Raw genomic sequence first — 22,787 nt, 5'->3', positions numbered from 1 at the left:
ACGCTTGTTAACAATTACATTACATATTGTTTGTTTAATCTGCAAAAGAACAACAAAACAAACAAACAAAAAAACTGTTGCCCGGACATTCGCTGTTTGCTAAGCTTGCTGGGACCATGTCAATGAGTCGATGTTCTCATGCCGTCCAATGAAGTTTCTGAAAAATATTGAAATATTCCTCTCAGGAAATATTTTGGACACAACGCTGATGATTTGTCCAAGTGCATCCCCAAGATGTACCTTAAATACTAAAGAAATTTTTTCTACTTAATTTTACAAATTAGATTTAGTTCACTTTAAGGTGTTTGTTCTGTTTTTTGTTTTTTTTTATCCACCAAAAGCCTTAATCTTCAGAACAAGGGAACTCTAAATCCGGTTTAAAAAAAACAAAAAAACAACAACAATAAAACCCTTAATGTGCTCAACACAAAAAGATCAGGTTACATTTAAATCTTTCAAAAGCAAATTAAGCAAATTGATTAAGATTATTCATAAGCAAGCTGCTTTCCAATGATCACAGCTACAAATGCTTCAGTGTAACAGTTACATCCCCTGTTAGGAGCACCAAATCAGTTTAAATGAGATCCTTATGTTTATTTTTGGCTCATGCTGTGTGCCACCCACACCTCTCAGCAACCAGCAGCCCACTGACAATCTGAGCTACATACTCACTGGCCTTAATTCTCCCTGATTACCAAACCAACTTCCCAACTGCATGGCTGTCTAACCTTTTGACACAATCGTGCACTTAAGTTTTATGCTCGCTCCTGTGCTTACACCTCCAAGACGATCCCGCGTGTACGTGTGCAGATATAGACAAAAATAGGAATTTGATTCCAGGTACAGACCTCTGAAAAGTCTATTTCTTCCTCTACAAAACAAAACAAAAAAAAAAAAAGGGTCAGGACAGCAAGTATTCCTCTCGCACACCTTGTAAAGGCTGTTGACAACTGGGTCACCCTGTACCGAGAATTTGTACCCACTTAGACTGACCTGCTCTGTTCAGGCTAATTGGAATCTCCCATTACATAATGGCATTAATAAGATGCCCAAATAGAAGGAAGCCTTGGCACAAGGAACTTATTAAAGGGCCCCACTCTTAATTTATTATTATTTTTATTTTTTTGGGCGGGGGTAGAGTTTGTGCTCTAACTACAGATTGCATTTGCTCTTGGATAAGATTCATTCAGTTACATGGAGATTAGATTCAATCAAACACCAAAAATCCTACATTTCCAGACTTCAAATTTGAGTTAAAATAAGCTGCATCATAGGGTTAGGGTGTTGACCTACTTGGGTGATTTTCAAGCAAATGAGCTTTTTGAGAAGTCTGAAAAGTTCATTTGAGCCGTCTTTTAATTTATGATAACAAAAAAACCCACATCAACAAACTCTGTCATGGTGGTTCTTTCTCTCCCGATCATTTTCCCTGCTCCAGGGAAGAGCTGACAGCACAGTTTCACATTCCTCAGTGTAAAGTCCGGATCCGTCCCTCTCGAGACCCCTACATGTTTCACTGTGAAGAAACACACATAAAAGGCTTCATTTCAAAGTCACAGCGAAAGCCTAGCCTCCCCCCCCTTCACACACAAACTGCGTACTTGTGGAGAAAACATAAATATACAAAGTGATTGTCCGAGCATTCACCAGCTGAGGCCAGAGGCCCACAACAGATAGAGGGCCGGGACCGCCTGATCCTCCAGTCCCCAAACTTACATCTTACATAGCCTTAAAGCTGAGCGAAGCCCTTTTCTGTCAGGAACGACACACATTCAGTGTCGTCTTGCAAATATGCAAAACAGGCGCGCGCACATGCACACACACAACTAGAATTTCACAATAAGCCTCAAACTGTGTTCCTTCATTTCATACAGAAGGGAAAGGTCTACGTCTGTTTGTGTGTGTGTGTGTGTGTGTGTGTGTGTGTGTGTGTGTGTTTGTGTGTGTGTGTGTGTGTGTGAGTGTGAGCATCAGTGGAATGTGTGAGTGACATGCCTGTGCTTGTACTATAGCCCACAAAAGGACACCCTGAGGTATGAATCAGGACATGGAGCCCTAGCTAACAGCGATTTGAACATCTTTAAAACAAGCCACAGGCAGATGGCCTCAGTAACATCCGTGCACCTGGCAGTCAAATTTAAACACAATCCAATGCATGAGATTGATGATTGCCCAGTTTCATTCTATCTCATGTCCAGGTTGTGTAGGTGTCACACACCTACACAACCTGAAGAATCACTCATCAATGAAGTCACATGCTTATTTTCAATTTGTCACAACCCAGTCACAACCCAGCTTTGGAAAAAAAAAAAAAAAAGACATGGGAGTCAGATTTTTTGGTAGAAGCACAAACTAAAACCGGTGGCTCTCGAAAGGTCAGGCGTAAAGTAATTTTAAAACGGAAGGAACACCACCAACTGCATAATGAAATGAAAACTTGGTTTACAGTTACCTTTTAGACAAACTCTGATCACACGGTGAAGTTGATTTTGTACAACAACAACAACAACAACAACAACAACAACAAAAAAAAAGACAAACAGGGTCAATCATTAAAACAAACAAGGCAGTTTAATTGTACGTCACATCGCCTTCCCATTACACACACACTCAGCTCATGTGCTTGAAGCCCATAATTTCCTCATCTTCTGCCATCTGTGCCAGGCGTGAAAGAAAAATGGCACCATCTGTGAAATGCTGGCAAAGTCTGGGCCGTACCACTAGGTAATATCAACCGCAGTGGCGAAAGAGATGTAGAGTAAAGCAGACAGACAGGATTTAAAGCTGCTCATATTATAACATATCAGTTACATTTCTCATATGAATTAATATCTGTACTGTATGATGCACTGTGTGTTTTGCATCAAGTTTTCACAACCACACAAGACTAAGGCCCGCTGAAAAAAGGTAGTAAAATAAATCCAGAACACAACAGACAACAGATCAGAGCAAATATGTAACGCATTTAATGATTCAAATGCGACGGATCATTTTTGTGAGATAATAGAAGTGCTGGTTAGGTGACTGAAAGCTGCAACTTGATCATAGAATAGTCTCTGCATGATCTTTATCAGCAGAAACGTGATCATAGAATAGTGTCTGCATGATCTTTATCAGCAACAACTCGAAAATGCAGCAGGCTGTTCTGCTTTGTAGATCTGAATAAGAAACAACAAAGTGCTTTGTGCTCCTCCTCATTCAAAATGGGTGAATACCAAAGTGAGCTTGCGATTATATATATAAAAAAAAAAATCTATAAAAAAGCTGAGGTCTGAGGCGGATGGGATCTTGACATGGTGCAAGGTTAAACAGGCCTAAAAAGTGGCATAATGCAATGAAGAAAAAAAAAAAGAAAGTAAGAAAGCAAACATAGCAAAGCAGAACAGAGAGCCCTGGAGTAATACCGGCATCCACAGTGACGAGGGAGAAATAACGTCAGAAACCTGACATAAGAAAACCAGACGGGGTCTTTACCGTAGCTGCAGAATAAAAGTCTCCACTCCAAACTGGGGGAATTCAAACATCATTTTACACTCTGTATCCGACCTGCGATGAAATACTACCAAAGAGTGCTGCAGGAATAGTGCTGAATCAGAAGGAAGACTTTGGCTAACAATTAATATTTTCACTCTGGAATCAGGAGCACCGAGCGGTGAACGTGCACGGATGGTGGTCTTTGAGTCTTTATGTACACTGCCCACCCCACCTGCTTTCAGCTATAGATGAATATACTGCGTGACCAGGTTATTCCAACGATGGATTTTTTTCTTCCCTGATATATTCTGGGCATTTTCCAAGATGACAATGCCAGGATCAATCAGGCTGAAATTGTGAAATAGTGATTCAAGCAGCATGAGACATCATTTTCACACATGGACTGGCCACCAGAGGGTCCAGATCTTAACCCCATTGAGAATATTTGGGATGTGCTGGAGAAGACTCTGTGCAGCGGTCCCACTCTCCTATCATCAATACAAGATCTTGGCAAAAAAAATTTATGCAACTCTGGATGGAAATAAATTTTGGGACATGATGTAATCAAAGCTAAAGGTGGTCCAACTAAGGGATGTGTAGTGTACTTCCATGTGAAAGGTTGAAAAGGTCAAGATTGCTCTGGCTTGTTGGCTATTCCATGTCCGTGTATACACACACAATTAAGTTATACTTTGATGCTGTATGGCATCTATGATCCTCCCAACATCTCAGCAACTCTGAAAATGCCTTCGTGCGAATCCACCAAGAGGGTCAGAGTCAGTCACATCACTTCCTTCCTCTCTGGTCATAACTTCCATGATTAGTCTGCATTCATCTATTTTTTACTCAGTGTACAGTTGTCATGGATTTGTTTCTCACATTCCCCTTCCTCTTAGAAGCTTTCCTCTACTTTAGTGAGAAGAGCTGCAGCAAAGTATCTGCTACAGTCACCTTTAACTTCACGAATGTCACTTTCTATGCACAAAAAGAAACAAATCCACCTCCACATCCACATCCAGACACGCCCTGATTCCTCCAGAACTACTCACTCTCTCTCTCATATATGTCTCTATCTCAGGCACTGAGATAACTCTGCGACACCACCTTGGGCTGCAGCAGGAGGAACAGAAGAATGAAATGGTGTGGACGTGAAAACAGCGAGCTCCCTCCAGCTTGCCAAGCCTCAAAAATTGACTATCTGAGGAAATGAAGCAAGGCTGTTGAGGACGCAGCACTGGCCTTGCCTTGTACAATTCCCCTTTCCTGTCATTTTAAATTCAGTTTCATTATGAACCAAGCTTAAAGAAACTCTGCTGTGTTTACTTCCCACCTGTGGGATTACGAGCGGGACACCTGGAATTCACGCTTTGTATCTGTGACATGACAGGATATAAAAACTGGAGGAATGAGTGTAATGCATCACCACGAAAAGAGCGGGAGAGCGGCAGCAGCGGGGAAAAAAAAAAAAAAATTAAACCTGACTTTGTTGAATAAACTTCATGCGTACGTTCAATCTATCCCCCACTTTCATAGGATCTACTGAAGCAGATTTAGCTGAGTGGAAAATTTGAAAATTGCACTAAAGTTGGTCGATGCTACACCACCTGCTCGGGGATCCCCAATTTCAGAGGTATTCTGGGTAAATGCCACAAAAGCAAAACAGGAAGTGGAGAGCCTTGTGAATCGCTCACTTGTTTTCCATTTTTTCTGTTATACATCTATGAGACGATCGATTGACTGATACGGCTAGAGAAGTAAACATGTAACATTTTCTGGTGATAAATTTGCTGATACAACTTTTACAAGTTCAATAGATCTGCATTTTTCAGTTCATTTTATCTGCACCAAATGCCTCCTGTTCTAATGGGACTGACTCGTTATGTGTTGTGTGTTTTTTTTTTGTTTTGTTTTTGATTATGAACAGAAAGACAGTGTGTGTCATGTACAATTCCCAGGCACTTCATGCTAGCTTTGATTCTAGTCACTCTATTGGATGGATCTTTGAACTTCAGCCAGACACATTTGTAATGAAGATTTCTAAAAGCTTTTATATGTCTTGCACACTGGGCAACAATTCAAAGTGAGACTTTGTGTTAAATTAACTCAACACTGCTCCCCTACTTTGGAAGCAGTTTCGAAATAAACCTCCGCACAAAGATGACATCCTGTGTCATTCACATTCTACACCCTATAATGTTTTATTGAGCTACACATTTCTGTCAAATGGTTGAAAGAGTTTTAAAAATGAACATGCAACTTTTTCTTATTTTGGCATATTGGATTGTATTTTTGAACATTGCAAACAGTTTCATCATCATGAGTCACAGGGTAAGTCTCTGAGTGTACTGTCACATCCCTTTCCTGTCTTACTGCACATTAGTAAAGAAGAAAAAATGCCATTGCAAGGAAGTGCCTTATCTTCTACCGGCAGTAAAAAAAAAAAAACATGTCGGAGCAAAGCCAGGTGGAGCTGCTCTCCACAAACATATTATCCAATTCATCCATCAGACCCCTGTTCTCTTCAGCCCAGATGAAACCTCTGGCTTGACAAATCTAAATATTACTCATCCTTATTTATATTATTTATGTCCTTGAGGTGACAATATGATTGAGTCAACATCACTCTACGAAACTCATGGCGCCGTCTCGATGAAAACAATGCCCAGAGATTTTTCCGTTAGGACACGGCCCGCTGACACTGTGGTGTCGTCGCTGCTGCACAGTTTCCACAAGGATAATCAAGATAGGACATCACTAACCCCACCCTGGTACAGCCAACTGCACGTTTAGTTTTGGGTCATCGTGATCGTCCTTTTTTGTCAGCTGCTGCAGAATCTGTTTGAAATCAAGCCTCAGAAAACAGCTCAGATAAGGACAAATAAGTGCCATCCATATCTCCCACAAACACTCAAACTGTGGCTCTGCTCTATTTAACTTTATTATTATTCAACTCTGTCACCTTGCGTTCGTGATTCTCTTTATATTCTATACTTTGTTTTGAAATTAAAATGAACAACAATACAGCTCTGAGAGACTCAAATGACAGTGAAATAAAAAGCTGCATAAAATCATAAAACGTACATAAATCACTGCTCCCCTTTGTTTAGGTTCCCTCCAGTGCGATTTTAATCTCTCATGTTTCAAGGAATGCATTTGGGGCTCTTGAGCACAGTGTTTCTCTGCGGGTGAGTGACCTTTATAAAACTGTTGATGTTTTCTGCTCTCTGTTCGACACTAAACTGCAGATTCAAACACAAAGAGGCCCATTTGAGATGTTTGTATTTTGCAGATTGCTGCTTTGAGAGAACCAGCCAAGAGAGCAAGCGATGATTCAGCAGCCCCAGACAGCTGTAATCACCACTTCACATCATCTGCTGCCTTTTCAACGCAGTGCAGATCTCTGTTTTCCAAAAATATCCAAGCGTTCAGTATGGGCTGCTGCTGCTGCTGCTGCTGCTGTAGGAGACATGGGAATTACTTGGGTTCTTGAAAATCCTTGAAAGAGACATCACTGTGGCCTAACTTCTGGCATCTCTTCCCATATTCCATAACTTTAAATTACAACTTAGTAAGGGGCAGTTATTTTTGCATAAAGCCTGTGATAGGAGCAGTGAAGCGTGGATGGGCTCTTATTCCAATTCTCATCACTGCCGTCATCATCATCGCAGATGATCGCACTATATGTAATCAGTGTTATTTGTTCGGGCTTGTACTGAGGCGTCCTCCATCCTTCCGGGAATCAGCCAAATCTCACATTAGGGAAACAATAGCCAGGAACAGAGGCAGCCTGACAATGGGATCCATCAGGAGGCAGAAATTTAAGACACTGACTGACAAATCCCCGCAGCTATGGGTCTATTCAGGTGCCGGACAGGTTAGTAATTACACTTAGGAAATGCCACACATAGAAACAAGTAACTTTTTTAAAGTAGGAGGAAAGGGAATAAATGCAGCTGAATACAAAGCAACATGGGTATGAGAACAATGAATCTTGTGCACAGTAGCACACATGCTAATAATTTTGATATAAATCAGCTTGTGGGTGCCAAATTTCTTGTAGCTTGAGTCTTGACACCACAGTGAAACGTGCTAGTGAACAATGTGGGGCTGCAGTAACTGGTTGCGTAGCAGTTGTTAAAATAGGAAAGATAAATCAATTGGCAACAATTTTTATAATCCATGAAACATGATTACATGTTCAACAAATCATTTTCATGCAAAAATCTCAAATGCTTAATGGGTGCAGATTATGAAACGTGAACATTTTTTGCTTTTCTTGGTCTTAAAATCACAGTAAATGTATTGTTTTTGGCTTAGATGTGTTGTTCAGATAAAAACAAGATTTGCGACAGTGTCAACTTGTGCTCAGGGTTATTGTGACAGGCATTTTTCACAGATCCCACATGCTTAATAGAGTACAAGAATCAATGAGAAAATAATCAATATTCGTTAGCTGCTGCCTTAAAACAGAAGCTGTCTTAAGCACACACAGTAGAAATGTGTGAGACAGCAGCTAGAGGCTGTAAGAGACGGATATTTGAGAAAATCTGAAGTCACTTTAAAACTGCAGCACAATTTATCGCAAAAATCATGAAATCGAAATACGTTAATTACTGATGAAATAAATACCACATCAAGTTAAACACTTTTTGAATATAGAGTCGATTACTTCACCGTCATTTGGTTACATATATTCAGTTTATGAGCTGTCTCGGCAAACCCAAGGTGCCACTGGAGAGCTGGTCTCCAAGAATTCAAGAATTCCAAGAATTTGTAAGGTCTGTGAGCATACAAACAGGAGGACGAATGCGTGATTGCGATTTGGGTTTCTCTGCTTATCTGACATTATTTTTTGTGCTGTATGTGGCAGAATGCTTCACTTTCCATCAAAGTCCACAAAAGTCTGCAAGTGTATCAAACTGAATTCTGAAAGCTCCTGGTTTAAAAAAAAAAAAAACGGGAACACGGTTACACAAACTCTCCTTTAACCTCAGTTAAATCAGGTTTATTCATTCATCTTTTACCGCTTATCCATTTCCAGGTCACAGGGTGCTGGAGCCAATCCCAGCTCACAGTGGGCAAGGGCGGGATGCACCGTGGACAGGTCAGCAGTCCATCACAGGGCCAACACACAGAGACAGACAGAGACCAACAACCACTCACACTCACCCCTACGGACAATTTAGAGTCACCAGTTAACCCAAACATGAGGCCTTTGGACGGTGAGAGGAAACTGGAGAACCCGAGGAAACCCACGTAAGCACGGGGAACATGCTAACTCCACACAGAAAGGCCCCAGGCCGGGAACCAAACCCACAACCTTCTTGTTGTGGGTCAACAGCACTAAACACTATGCTGCCGTGCTGCCACCTCCCAGTTCTAGTCAACCTAAATAAAATTGGTAAAACTTCAAGCTTGAATCATTCGTCATTTCAACCTGTGGTAATCAAAGTATCACCCCCCATCTCCTCCTCTTGGATGTTCTCTTTTCTCGCTCCCTCAGAGAAGCTTTGGCTCTCAGCTGGCAGGATTGACTCCTCTATAACGCAATCATATATGTCAGGCCCTTATTAAGAATTGCAGTACACCTTTGAGCTGATGGAGAGCCTTACTGGGTCATTCTGGTTCATATATTATATGAGGTCATGAAGGAGACGTTGAATTGATATCCTGGGCTGATGGAGGGATATTACGGAGGTGGATGCAGGTAGAACTTCACGCATGATGAATTGATACCCGTGTGATCTGTATTGATCTTTATTCCCCATGGATGTTAACAGTGTTACATCACAGTTAATGATGGGCTTTTTGGATTACTTTTAACCCAACCATGGACTGTGTATTTTTATTTATTTTTACATTTTTTTGTCTTCTTCCAGATCTATGTAAATAAATGTTTGACCTTTGCTGCTGCTCAGGTTAAAGTTTTGGGAATGAATCATAAAAGAAAAGCAGAATCTGTTTAAATGCAATAGTGTTATCTTTATCTTCCTGGTTATAAAAAAAAAACAAACAAAGCTGTTTGTTTCCTTTCTGCTTGTGCTGGTTGTCAGTTCCCTTCACCCAGTAGTCAGGCTGGAGCCATCCTTGCAGCTGTCCACAGCCCAGCATTACATAACCAGGCTACCATTACAAACTACCCTCTAGTCACTCTACAGGCTCTCCACCATGACACTGTCACCCCGGCTGAGGAAATGGTGAGAGGCCAAAGTTGGATGCCCGCTTAAGGAACAGACAAACTTTGCATGTCAAGGGCCAAGCTAATGAGGTAACGCAGAGCTGTAATAACTCATTTGCCTCCTCCATTTCCATGGACCCAAAGCCCCTTCACCTCTGGAAGCGTCACTCGTGCACACACGCCACTAAGTGCTGCTCAAGTGTAAGTGGGTGGGCAGAAGTTCTACATGAAGCCTATAGCATGGCTGACCCAGTTACCCTCCACTCGCTGTTCAAACTGTGTCTGCACCACATCGTGACTGTAATGTCCAACGCATCTCTTATAGATGTGCTTAAACCTGACTGAGACACACCTGCTGGACGTAGGAATGCTAAGTTCGCTTCTGTGCTACGAAGGACATGTGAAAATTTCGACTGAGAATTAAACTCAACAGCAGTTCATTGTGCGATGACATATTTTTTTATTTTATACAAAAAAGGAATCCTTCCTGTACTTTAGTTTAGTCATTGTCCTTCAAGTAAGGGAGTTCACACTTTATCTGACCAAGTGCATTGCATTCAAATGCACCGCACAAATGTCAGTGGACATGCAAGTGTAGGAAAGCCACTCGTACAAAATGAGGTGTGTAGACTATAGCGTTGATATGTCTGAATTCCACATTATTACACAGGTTATTCCTTTCCTGTCAGTTAGAGGCTGTATGGCTTCAGGAGCAATATTGGATTCTGCGGCTCTGCACTGATGAACTCATTCTGGGTGCCCTCCCTGGTTAGTCCGGGAGACAACACACATGAATTTTCTCAAATTGTGCCAGCGAAGCTCAGCAGGGCCACTTACTACTGACATATGAACATGGTGCTCAGAGAAGCAGCCTTTGAAGATTTGTGATCAATCATATTTAGACAGCACAATCCCCCTCCAGCTTTCCTGTCTCCTTTTGCTCATTAGCCTCACAGAAGTGGATTGATTATTTTGTGAGGAGAGAAGGGAGTCATATGATTTCTTTTTTTGGGTTTTTTTTTTTTCTTCACAACAACCAAATGTTAGTGGTAGTAAATAATAAATACCATGAAAGAACTTAAAGGATGAAAATAATTATGAGAATTTACTTTTAATTGAATTCCTCGGAACTGCTAACATTTAACCAGCAGATTGTGCATCTGATGGGCTGCACGTACTAACAGTTTGCAGGAGAGTGCATTGCATTTGCTCACATCCACAGGGAATCAAATAATGGGGGTAACAAAGAATTAGCCAGTGTTTTGTGTCAGTTGCTAAGCAAACTGGGTTTGATTTGACAGAACGCAACTCTCCAGTGTGTCCCACCTACGCCGTGCTTCTGTCTCCACCAAGGACCCCATGATGCTGCCTGTCATACTAAGAGAGACTACACTGCTTGGAGACTAAACCCGACAGTCGTGTGTCTACTAAAGCATAAGACGAAGAGACGCTGCAAATGCTGTAAAAGACGCTTGTCAACTTGCTTATGTTGGTTTGTGGAAGATCAGCTAATTAAGTCGTGTAAAGGGAGTCCAAAATAGAGCGAGGCAAGCTATCAGATGTATTAAAATGCCTGTATGTGTCACTGAGAGAGGCGCCCTGCAGCTGGCCCACAGATCAGCTTTAAATGAGGCTCAAGTTTTCAAAATCTGTGCACCTTCTCTTCCACCATGACCTTCTTCCTTATTCTTCAATTCTTCAAAAGTAACCGATGTGCGGCAGCTCAGCCAATAAAAACTTTATGTCTCTTTCTATAAAGTTGAACACACACCACAGAAGAATTTGAATATTGTTGCTACAGCCACAAATACCACAACATGCTCACTGTAAGCTCCCATATTATTCCAGGTGGCAGTATCACACTGTTTGTTTTTCTTTGTTGGGTAAGTGCTGAAAAAACAAATGACTCCAAAGAATGCAAACTGTCAGACTCCATTTTTAACGTTCGGCCTTGGTTGAAAAGTTTGGGGAACTTTAATAATACGGACTGTCTGCTGTAAAGTATGTTAGAAACACAAGGACCTCCATCCACATGTGAGGCCGAAATACAGAAGATGTGCTGGAGGTATGTGTCCGTCTCTGTGAGGGTGTTGGGTCTAATTCTGCATGATTCCTGCATAACTTCTTTGGAGAGTTGCTAGAACAAACGTACCGTGTGGAACTCTAAAGAGTCCTGTAAGTAACTGAGCTTATGGCGGGTTTAATTGCTTATTTCTGCTTTGCTGGGCTTTATTGTGGAACAGTGGTAAACAGAAATCCTCCCCTGTGTCACCTTGAGGATCGTTGACGAGGAGAATTAAGTGTTTCAATCAACCAACCTTCATGATGCCGCAAGGCGTGTTTCCAGCTCCCTGACTCCTCTCGGCTGAATTATCTCGGCTGGCACTCCCGGTCCTCGGGCTGCCGTGGTCCCGGTACCGTCCATTGGTAAAAACTCCCTCAGCCCCGTAGCCCTGGCCGGCGGCCGACACCTCCAGGTACGCCCTGGTACCGGCCGCGTCGCCCGGCGTTCCCCCGGCGTTGGTCGCGCCCTGGCCGGCCGGATCCGTGAAATGTCCCGACACGGCATCTGAAGTGTGAACCCCTGCCATGATCCGCCCGGTGTTACAGAGCAGCCCCCCCGTCCGTGGTGGAAAAACAGCCCATTCTCTCACGGCGCAGCTGACTTGTTGACGTCCGGGTCCTCTGGTTCTCCTTCACCGGATCACCGGTCCATGATCTGGGTGCGCGGTGCCGCCTGGTGCCGGGTGGTCGGGACGCCTTCTTTTCTGGAAAAACGCCGAAAACACTGACTTCAGCTGGGGTTTGCTGCTGCAGCGCGTGCTCGCCGCCAGCTCCGCCGTCTCCTCGTCCCGCAAAATCTCCGTCGCTCACCACGTCCGCTTCTGAACGCACTCACGGCTTCTACACTTTTGCAGTGCTTGCAAACCTGAGAGCTCTCTCTCTCTCTCTCTCTCTCTCTCTCTCTCTCTCTCTCTCTCTCTCAGTCTGTGGGTCTCTATGTCTCCCTCTCTCTTGCATCCGCGGGACGCAGCAAGCGCGCAAACCCGTGTTTGAAATCAGCGCGTGCGCGTACGATTAAATCCAGCGTGGGGCACGCGCAATCACGGATCAATCCGTCAGGCGTGACAATGTTGGAAGTTTCCGTGAAGTTTGAGTCGAGCTACAGTCCGACAGAGACCTCAGTCCTGTACAGACCTCAGTCCGGTACAGACCACAGTCCGGTACAGACCACAGTCCGGTGAAGACCTCAGTCCGGTACAGACCACAGTCCGGTACAGACCTCAGTCCGGTACAGACCACAGTCCGGTACAGACCTCAGTCCGGTACAGACCACAGTCCGGTACAGACCACAGTCCGGTGAAGACCTCAGTCCGGTACAGACCACAGTCCGGTACAGACCTCAGTCCGGTACAGACCACAGTCCGGTACAGACCACAGTCCGGTACAGACCAAAGTCCGGTGAACACCTCAGTCCGGTACAGACCACAGTCCGGTACAGACCTCAGTCCGGTGGTCACGGCTGTTTTTAAAGTCTTGCATGGAGCAAAAACTCGCTCACAAACTCTCTCTGCCATCAGCTGTTCAGTCTCCACAGGAGGGCGCTTCTCTAAAAAACAAATGAAATCAAATTTCTGTGAAAATCCGATTTATAGAAAAATTTAAATTGAAAAAAAAAAAAAGCACTCTTGTATAAGTAAAACGATTTGATTGTTCGGATACTGCTGTCTTAGACAGGCAGAAATATTTCTCCAATAAAATATTGATAAGTGTATTTATATAGACTAACATTCTTTTATACTGTTGGGATCTTTTTGTTTATAAATAAATGAGTGTGTTCAATGTGAAATAAAAAAGCAATAACAGCAGACATTTGATCCCGCAGCCGCCTCCAGGCAGGTAAAGTGGCTGGTGCAGTTCAACCAAGCCACCTGCAGGTAACCTAATGAGTCACTGCTGAATCTATTTAAGGACTTCTTCATGAATTAAGCTTTTATTTCTGTTTTTAAGCATTTATCTAATAATCACGCTTAAATATCAAGAAGGCAGAAAATGGTTTCATAGAAGGTCACAACTTCAGAAGTTTGCCATAGGTTTAAATTTTATAATTGAATGGGTTTATCTTTATTAACCATAACATCACAAACACAAATTTAAAGCTTGATCCTTGTTAACAATAATAGTTCGAATTGACTGTGTCACCCGTTTATGAAACAGCTCTTTAACAGCGTGAATATGTGAATTGCCAAAATGTACTAAAAGCATTACCAAGTAAAGCAAAAAAGGAGACTAACGATATTTTCAATCCCATTCACCGTCAATTGGAAAGGCTTCAGTTGTGCAACATCATTACACGCCTTATAACCCTCACACAAATGTTTCACACACCATGAAATGAAGCATCTGCTCCGGAGGCCAGGCCAAAAGAAACTAAAACAATGGAGGGCGTACTGCGCAAAGTCAGGCCAACTCCCATCAGTCTCATCAGATGAGACATGGCCAATAAGATGGGATAATGCATCTTCGCTCATAGCACAATGAGGAGGTTAATCGAATCCCAGCCAATTTGTATGAAAGGAGTCATGTGCAGCAACAGAGTGTGAGCTAACCGTCTGTTCAAGTTGTCACGTATGGCTACACCTTTACATCACGGACCTGATTCAGGCTTCACGTAAATGCTCCAAACAATAAGAAAAGCACTCATGGTAAACAACAACACACCACATGATGCACACAACAGTTTATCTATTCTCACTGAAGGTTGCAGCGATCGCTGTGTGCGGTTGTGTTAACGGGCATTGGTCATGTAAGGCAGCTTAATCTACAGTCAGCGCACAGCCTCTCCACTTGCATTCAATCTTATGAATGTGAGCGACATAGCAAACATGCGAATACGGCCGGAGCCACTTCTTAAGGACAAACAGAGCAGTGAGAGGGAGAAGTGAACGCAGCCTGTCGATGTGACAGCGGAACGAAGGAGTGGACGACTGGCTGGTAGGCTGAGACAGACAGGCGTCCAGGAAGTGAAGGATGGACACATGCCCTCTTCTTTTTCTCCACACACTCCCACTGCCCCATTTCCTTGTCTTGCCCTTCCCTCTCTCAGGTTCATGTATTATGCATTATCAGAAATAATTTAACAAAAGTTCTGCTTTTAAAAGCCTGCACCGCCTCGCCCAGCTGTCTCACTTTAATGTGAGAAGGTCTCCAACGAAACAGTCTACGAGCAAAGATTCATTTCCATATGGGCTTAAACCAAAGGCTGGGACAAGAGTCCTTTAAGTGATGTGGCCACAGGTAGCATTGCTGAAGATGTCGCTCAATGGCTGTTTACTAGAATCAGGAATGAATTCCAGAGATAAACAACTGGAGGTCAAAAAGAGGAGCTCAAATAAAACAATATAAGAGCCAGTGACAGAAAGAGAAACAAAGAATAGGCTGTGTCACCACTCTTGAACCCAACTGTAAAATAACAACCTTGTTGTTTTTTGTTGAGGTTTGCATAAGTTTCCTGTGGCAGGATGTCAGCCAAGGCTCTGCTACCGTTCCCTCCCGCTGCGATCGTCACCGTCAGACTCGGACCAATCGATCGGCATCGCCACACTTTCAGGACTCTAAAGGCTCCCTTCGCCCTCTGGGGCGAAACAAAAGAGGCGGAGTCATCGCATTGGAGGCTGCTGGCCACTGATCTAGTCTAATCCCAGTTGGCTACAGTGAAAAAGAGGAGAAAGGTCAACAGGTCAAAGGACCCATGATTTTTGTTGAAAGCCACAGGTTTGTTGAGCTGCTCCCTCACACTCATTTCTGGTGTCATTTCTAACGTCAAAGATACTCAGGTAACAAATGAAACCAGAAGAACAAAAATACTTCTGATAAACACACGCACAGTGTGAGCATTTGAATGTTAATATCTATAAAGGAAGTTCCCATTGCTCACAGCTGGCGAGCAGAGGGTGGTGTCTTCCTGCGTTCTGCCACCGCACTTCCTGTGCCGGCCCATGTGATCGGCAGTCCAACGGGAACAGAAACTGAGTATAAAATCCCACCCATAAACGTCTTTTTAAACTCTGCATTTTTATTTGTGTGCTTTGCTCCAAGTCCCCCGCCTAGCGAATGCCCAAAAATGAGCTCTGTAAACTTACAGGTGTCATATATAACAGAAAAGATCAACTACTGTCTTCCAACAGTTGTTGATTTAACTTCACTTAAGCTTGTTAAACTGAACGTTCTCAGCTCTTCTTGTTGATTTAATTGGGGAGTTATTGATATTTTTACGCTTTATACGCTATTTTTTTCAGCTATGAAATTTCTCACACCCTAAAGGTACACCTGGATTATTAAAGTCCCTCTTCCGTTTTTATTTATTTATTTTTTTTAGATAACACTAACATTAATGCACTTTCATTTGTTTCGTCTAAAAGAAGAAAAACCATCAAATCACGCTGGGTCACACACAAGACCTTGTAATCATGTAAGCTTTCCTGCCCTCTCAGTCAGTTCCATATTACTTTGTGTATTCATCATATTGGCCCCTTTTCATTCTCTGCTTGGCTTGTACACAACTGGTCCATTTGGCTTTACTGACCCCAGGTGGTGATGTAACCTTTGTATTTTTTTTTTGTTTTTGTTTTTGTTTAAAATTTTTGTATCAATAGTGCAAACATAAAATGTTGTTCTGTAGTTATTTTGTATTTTTATGTGCAAACCATTTGTCACCAGGTTTTAATCTGAACTTTTATTTTTGACATGATCTTGGCTTGTCATATCTCTGCTTCAAAGGCCTTGCAATGAATACAGGCTCTGTATCCAAACAACAACCTATGACTGACCTGTAGGAGCCTTTTATACTTGATGACAAACATTTTCAGCCTTTGCCACAGCTGTATGAATAATAAAAAACATAACTGCTTTGCAGTACCTTAAATACGCAACCAAAATAATTACTTGCTCTCGGGAGGGAGCTTGCAAAGAATTACAAGAGCTTTATTCAGCTAATGAAAATTGTTTAAGTAATAAATTGTCAGATTTTATTGTATTGCATGGAAATTTATTATTATTATTATTTTAATCACCTTTTCCAGGCATTGTGCCAGGTCAGATAATGGGAATTAAAGCCACAGCTCAAATAAACACACCAAAGACATTATGTGATTATCTCCACCAGATGGCAGACACGAGCTTGTTAAGACAATTTGTGAGCAGGAGCAGGTGTGTTGCTGATGGAGGGGGGGGGGTTAATGAAAACTATTGCTTTAGATAGTGGTATTATATACAGCTAGTATTATCATTCTTCAGGTTAGTTACCTGTACTTACCATCACACGCACATCTGACCAAATGGAGCTTGTTGTTTAGCATTTAGTGCAGAGAGTTACTGTATTCTGCATGTTTCAGATGCTTCCTGTTCCAACACACCTGAGTCAAACGATCAGCTCGTCATCAAGCTCTGCTGAAGTCTGATAAGGAGCCAGTCGTTTGAATCAGGTGTGTTGGAGCAGGAACCATAAAACATGCAGGAGCGTCGCTCTCTGGGACTGGAGTTGGTGACCTCTGGTGTCTGATTTAACACGTTTTCCATCTGCACATGAACACATACCTCAATTTTAAAGCGACAACTTAAATCCTTTAGAATAGTTCCTTATTTCCTTCCTGCTGTCCAAAAACATCCACAGTCTGCAAGTTGACTTTCACGTTGACCAAAATGAATCTGCAGTGACAGTGAGAAGTCTGGTGGTCTGTTTCACTTCGGAAATGTTATTATTCCTTGTCCCATGCTGATGCACGGTATTACTGTAATCTTTCATTGATCGATTTATTTATTGAAAAACCTGTAGAAGATCTTTCCGTCCCCCCAAACAGAAAATTCCTCCCTGTGTTTGGAAAGTCAAAGTTAATTAAAATCTAAAAATTGGAATCCACTTGTCTTCATACTGAAACTAACTTTTCATGATAAATACATCTAATAAAAAAAATTAAGCCCATATTATGTGCCTGTCTTGTGTACATAGATAGGTATCTGATTGCATGGATCCTCTCATTTGTGTGTGGCTGATGCAGTTACTCATAAAACTTTTACTCTCCACATCCAGTTTGCCTGTTCAACCATTGGTGGTAACTGTAAACATAAAAAAATTAAACATTTATTTTGTGATATGAAAATTGTCTGCACTTCAACAGGTTGAGTTAAAATTATTTATAAAAATTTTATTTTATTATTTTATTACAACTCAACAGCTGTTCTCTTGGAAAATCTCCAAGCGATAAAACCCAAAACCACACACGTTACATACATTAAACAGCACACAGCGCCATCTACATTATCAAAACATACACAGCCTATGGTGGACAAAGCTCAAAAATTATGAGAATAATGGCGACAAAGCATATATCACAAGATTGCCCGTGCAGATTGAGATTTCAAAGACAGGTGAGAAAATAAGATACCCTAGGATAACAAGATGAAAGGAAAGATGTGGGAATATTTTAAATACTGTAAGTGTGCCGGACAAAATGCAGAAGTACATCATATATTCTCTGATTTCCAGTTGCTTTATGTCCCTTCTTCAACTGGTACTTCTGGTGACACGAGAAATGAAACTTTTGCTTCGACTGGGGAGGTTTTTGTCTGTAAATCCTCGACCGGGTCGTGCACAGAGCGTTACATTCATTGGGGGAGTGCCAGAGAAACAATAACAAAATAGACTTATGATAGAGAAAATAAATTCATATATTTTGTGTACATACCTCATTTTTCTATTTGGCTTAAACATCAGCTAAGCAAAGCGATTCATTCCTGAGGTGCAAGGCTGTTGTTGATGAAAAACTTTCTATTAAGCATTGTGTGAGTAATGTTGAATGTATGATTGTGTGTAATAGTATCTGCATTTTCTACAACGCTAACGCATGTCACTTCTTTTATGTAGAGAAGGACACACACGGAAAAACTGAGCAGAAACAAAAGCCTAGAGAACGACACAGGCTCGACATGCCTGAGGTGCTATATGCGGCCCAGTGGCCCGTGAGTCTGTGCTAGCACTCAAACCAGCAACTATCAATCTGTGTCTGGTGACTCCGGTGTCCCACAGAGACAGGTGATTTAGTCATGGTTGTCATGACACGAGCGTGGGGACAAGTGGACGGACAGGCAGATTAGCAAGTAGGGAGGGTCGCTACCCCGAATGTTGTAAGCATACAGACCACTTGTGACACTTCAGGCTGCTTTAGGTGAGTATTTTCAAAGAGAAAACAGCCCTCAGGCAGCAGGGATCTTCTTGACTCACAACAACACAAATTAAAAAAGCAGAACCCAGAGGTCGTACCTACTGGTGTGAATGTGGGGCAGAAACAACAGAACAACAGAAACCACCAAGGACTGTCGGTAGAATAATGCGAGGTAGCATTGATGAGTCGAACAGAGGGGACCTGAGAGGATAAGCAGGCAGCGCTGGGTAAATGCTCAGATTTGCATTTCTGTGTACAAACAGAATACAAATAGCCCTGTGAGAGCAAGGGGGTTGCATAAACCCCTTTTCTGGGTTTCAGCTGGTGAAAAGATCAGAACAGATGCATCGTACACTTGTGCATGTGTACCATGAACCAATGTGTGTGTGTGTGTGTGTGTGTGTCTTCAGCAGAGAGCGCATACAGTCAATCTACCTTTAGGTTAGTGTATACAGACTTGAAAAACTGATTAACTCTGCAGAGCAATGACTCAAATTCTGTTGTTATGCAAAAGCAAAACTCTTCAATAAGCTTCTTTTTTTTTTTTTTTTTTTTTTTTTTTTTTCACAAAATACAAGTTCAGTCTCACTATCAAAATATAATGGTAACACTTTACAAAGAAGAAAATATTCCAAAGTAAAAACATTCAACTGTTAAAATGTCTTCATACGGTAGGATAATATTTAAATCGGTTCAAAATCAACTGGAAATGCATGCACAATGTGAATGAACATTATTTCTTCTTCTCTTTTTCACAATACTGTAACATTGTAAGTTTTGCCTTGTACCTAGTCTGTTTTAGAAACACTTATGGACGGAAATAAAACTAAGAGAAGTCACTGATGTGCATGCATTCATGCTGAAAAGAAAAAAAAAAAAAAAATCACCACCAATTTTTGACATTTCACATTATAGCCATTTGAGAGAAAAGAGAAATGGGCAGACTTAAACCATAAGAAATCTCAATGCAAGTAGGACATGTTGGGAGGCAGGTTTTGTTTGGTGTTGTCGCAGGTTACAGGGGTTAAAGGTCATGACTGCTGGCCGCCCCACTGGCTCTCTACAGGCCGCCGGAGGAGCTCCTCTACGTGCCTTGCAACGTCCATGGTGTCATCCAGGTCAAAGTCTCCGTCTGTGTCCAACATGGAGTCAGTCCTGCCATGAGACAGAGAGAGGGGACACTCACGCTGAGACAAGATGACATCACAAAGAAACAGCAAGAGCTACAAAACACTTGAAATGTGCACACACACACACACACACACAATCACCCACAGAGCAGCACATAAGTTTGAAGGACCAGTTGACTCACATGGATGGGTATATGCCATATGGATGAGGGTGATTGACAGGTGCTGGGGAGGCACCATGATCCATATAGGTTGGGTTCCCACTTGGTAGATCTTGAGGGACTGTAGCAAACCTGCACACACACACACACAAAAAGATGAGTCTATGTTCTGCAGTTACCTAAGCAACTACCCTGAGCATGTTTTTCTGGGCCTTTCTGCATCATTATGGCAATTCTCTGTATTGCAGACAAAGTGACCGAGGAGACGGGCAGAGAGGAGGGCTTGCTAACTAACAAGCCTAACTCTAATGATGAGTGGAAGACAAGCTCGCTCAGGAACTCTGACCATCCTTAATTGGCCTCCTCCAACTGTAACAGCAAAGTAATAGCTGATCTGAATTCAGGGTCCAATATTGAGTTATTAACTCTAAATGTTGCCACAGAGGAAAAACTGGCGGGTGGACAGTCGCGTAAAAAGGGAAGAAGAGAGAGCCAGAACAGAAGAAAAGGAGGACAGATGACCAGAAAGCTTGATACTTACTCGGGCACCACTTGCTTGATCTGCGGTTTCACATAGCCGTCCACTGCTTTGGCTTGAAAACCGACAAATACAGAGAGAGACATGACTGATAGCTCGGCACAGTTTTTCTACAGATTTCATCATATCTCTCTGTTACAGAGGCTCAGCGGCTAACACATTTATATCCAAACAGAAGGTTCCTTACAGAGTGGTGGGGTGTAATATTTGGAGAAAACCTCATCCTTGGGTCTGTCAGGATAGAGGAAGAGGAGGTGATTGAGATCACTAATCCGGTCAGCCAGAGAGCGAATGGAGAAGTCTTTGGTTGTGTAGGGCATGAGGTTCCACACCATTCTCTCCCCTGGAGAAAAGGCCGCATCACATTAGCAAGAACAGGAATACGATCTCTTTTATGCCACTAGATTTCAACAACTCAGTTCTGTTTTTATTAGAATTATCTAACATCAACATTATTCTGCAAACTTGGATATGGATTTCTCACAGTGCTGTTGCTGATCTAACTTATTGCTGCACTTTAAGGCCATTTTTTTCTTTGTCATTTTCTATGGGTTGGTCTAAAAATTCTTGAGGCACACGATCTTAAAACTGCACAAAATCCTGGAGTAAACAAACATCTGACACATGCATTTGTGAATGGATCCGGGGCTGAAGTTGTGCTACTATCAACGTTTATTGCCGACTGTGATGAGAATGTGTCATACCTGCTTTGTTAGGATTTTCTGCCACCCAGGCTATCGTGATCCCTCCGATCTCAGAGTCACTAAAGCGTAAAAGGAAAGTACCATTGGGTTTGGACATCAGCATGTCCTGGGCCTGCTGCTTGTTCACAAAGCCCAAGATGGCCCTAAAAAAAACAAAACAAAACAAAAATTTATACTGAAAAATGTGTTACATTTGTCAAGTGTTTTACTCCACCATTTTTTTTTCCTTGATTCAATCCTAGTTTAGTGGCGAGAGCAAGCCTGGCTTCCCGGGTTGCCATGCCATCGTGAAAGTGAACAATCGCCTCACTTATCAGGACTCACAAAATGTGGGGAGGAAAACACTTTGCTTTAACAGAACATACCGTCCAGCTGTCAAAATGAAAAAGAGAGGCAGTTCTTTTATTGTTCTGTTCTGACATATTTTTTTCGCCAAAGAATAGAACTGGCAAAAAACAACTGCAGTTTCCTCACCCGTCATTCCAGTGTGGTTTGAGATGTTTTTTCGTTAGTTCCATCACACCATCAAACCATTGCCAAAATGTGAAGTTTCTCCCTGGCAAGCTTTCCTGTGGAGGAGAAAAGTTTGGGGGAAAAATGTTTTGGGAAAAGCACATTTATATCTCTTAAAAAATGTTTTCAGTGTTCTAGTCCATAAATACAGAAAACAACACATCCCATGTTGTGTATCTAAGAAAAAGGAGAGGAAAAAAGAGTGGAAGTGTGTGTCTATATGTGGCCCTACACGCGAGTCTGTGAAGCGGCTGAAACTTGATGTTCCTGTAATCCATTGAGACTGATGGTGTGTGGTGAATGTGAGTGCACTTTCTGCCTTCGCCAGCTGCTTTGAGCCAGAAAATGAGACCTCCAGCCTTTCACTGTGTGGACAAACAGGGCCATTAAGATAAAGACCTGACTTCCAATGAGGGATTCTCACTAAGTTCGAATAGAGCAGTAAGGACACTGGCAACGGAGCAAAAAATATTTGTATGTATGAATAACCCATGCTCAATTGCTCTGTGGAGAATAACCATGTGGACGATGTGGCTGAAGATGGCCTGTGGCCATCCATTCATTAAAACTGATGATAATCCAATTAGTGTTCATTATAGAAGCTCAGTGATTGTGAGACAAAGGCAGGAAAAGCCCAGGGAAAGAAACTTGCACTGACCCTGTTAAACTGCGACCAGGTCATAGTCATGTTGCGGTAGTCATCGGGGTTGTTGCTGGAGATGCTGAAGGCCTTTTGAGCAAGGAAGACCAGGTTTTCCTCGGACAGGCCTCGGTTACTCTGCACTTCAGCTTTGTACTTCATGTTGATGGCATCGCACAGCTGAGGCCAAAGCACTTTATCTGGCACGAGGAAAGGCACCCGTCCCTG

General features: G+C 42.3%; 2 protein-coding genes across 9 annotated transcripts in view; both read right to left on the bottom strand.

Moving 5' to 3' along the window:
* Positions 1-12,874, bottom strand: part of LOC115047523 (inactive phospholipase C-like protein 2) — a 65,615-nt gene extending 52,741 nt beyond the window's left edge. For all 8 annotated transcript variants that reach the window (XM_029508507.1, XM_029508506.1, XM_029508508.1 and 5 more), the window contains exon 1: positions 11,971-12,874. In XM_029508507.1, the coding sequence (XP_029364367.1) occupies positions 11,971-12,243 (273 nt within the window). In that variant the 5' untranslated portion in view covers positions 12,244-12,874. The remainder of the gene's footprint in view (positions 1-11,970) is intronic.
* Positions 12,875-19,405: 6,531 nt separating this feature from the next.
* Positions 19,406-22,787, bottom strand: part of stat5a (signal transducer and activator of transcription 5a) — a 41,801-nt gene continuing 38,419 nt past the window's right edge. The window contains exons 14-20 of the mRNA XM_029507935.1: positions 22,578-22,784; positions 21,881-21,975; positions 21,407-21,549; positions 20,890-21,045; positions 20,706-20,757; positions 20,186-20,296; positions 19,406-20,028 (exon numbers count right to left, since the gene is read on the bottom strand). Of these exons, the coding sequence (XP_029363795.1) occupies positions 19,905-20,028; positions 20,186-20,296; positions 20,706-20,757; positions 20,890-21,045; positions 21,407-21,549; positions 21,881-21,975; positions 22,578-22,784 (888 nt within the window). The 3' untranslated portion in view covers positions 19,406-19,904. The remainder of the gene's footprint in view (positions 20,029-20,185; positions 20,297-20,705; positions 20,758-20,889; positions 21,046-21,406; positions 21,550-21,880; positions 21,976-22,577; positions 22,785-22,787) is intronic.

The sequence above is a fragment of the Echeneis naucrates genome, chromosome 8 (assembly GCF_900963305.1).
Source record: "Echeneis naucrates chromosome 8, fEcheNa1.1, whole genome shotgun sequence".
In the NCBI taxonomy this organism is placed as follows: domain Eukaryota; kingdom Metazoa; phylum Chordata; class Actinopteri; order Carangiformes; family Echeneidae; genus Echeneis; species Echeneis naucrates.
The sequence above is the reverse complement of the archived record's forward strand: the minus strand, read 5'-3'. Positions and strand labels throughout refer to the sequence as shown.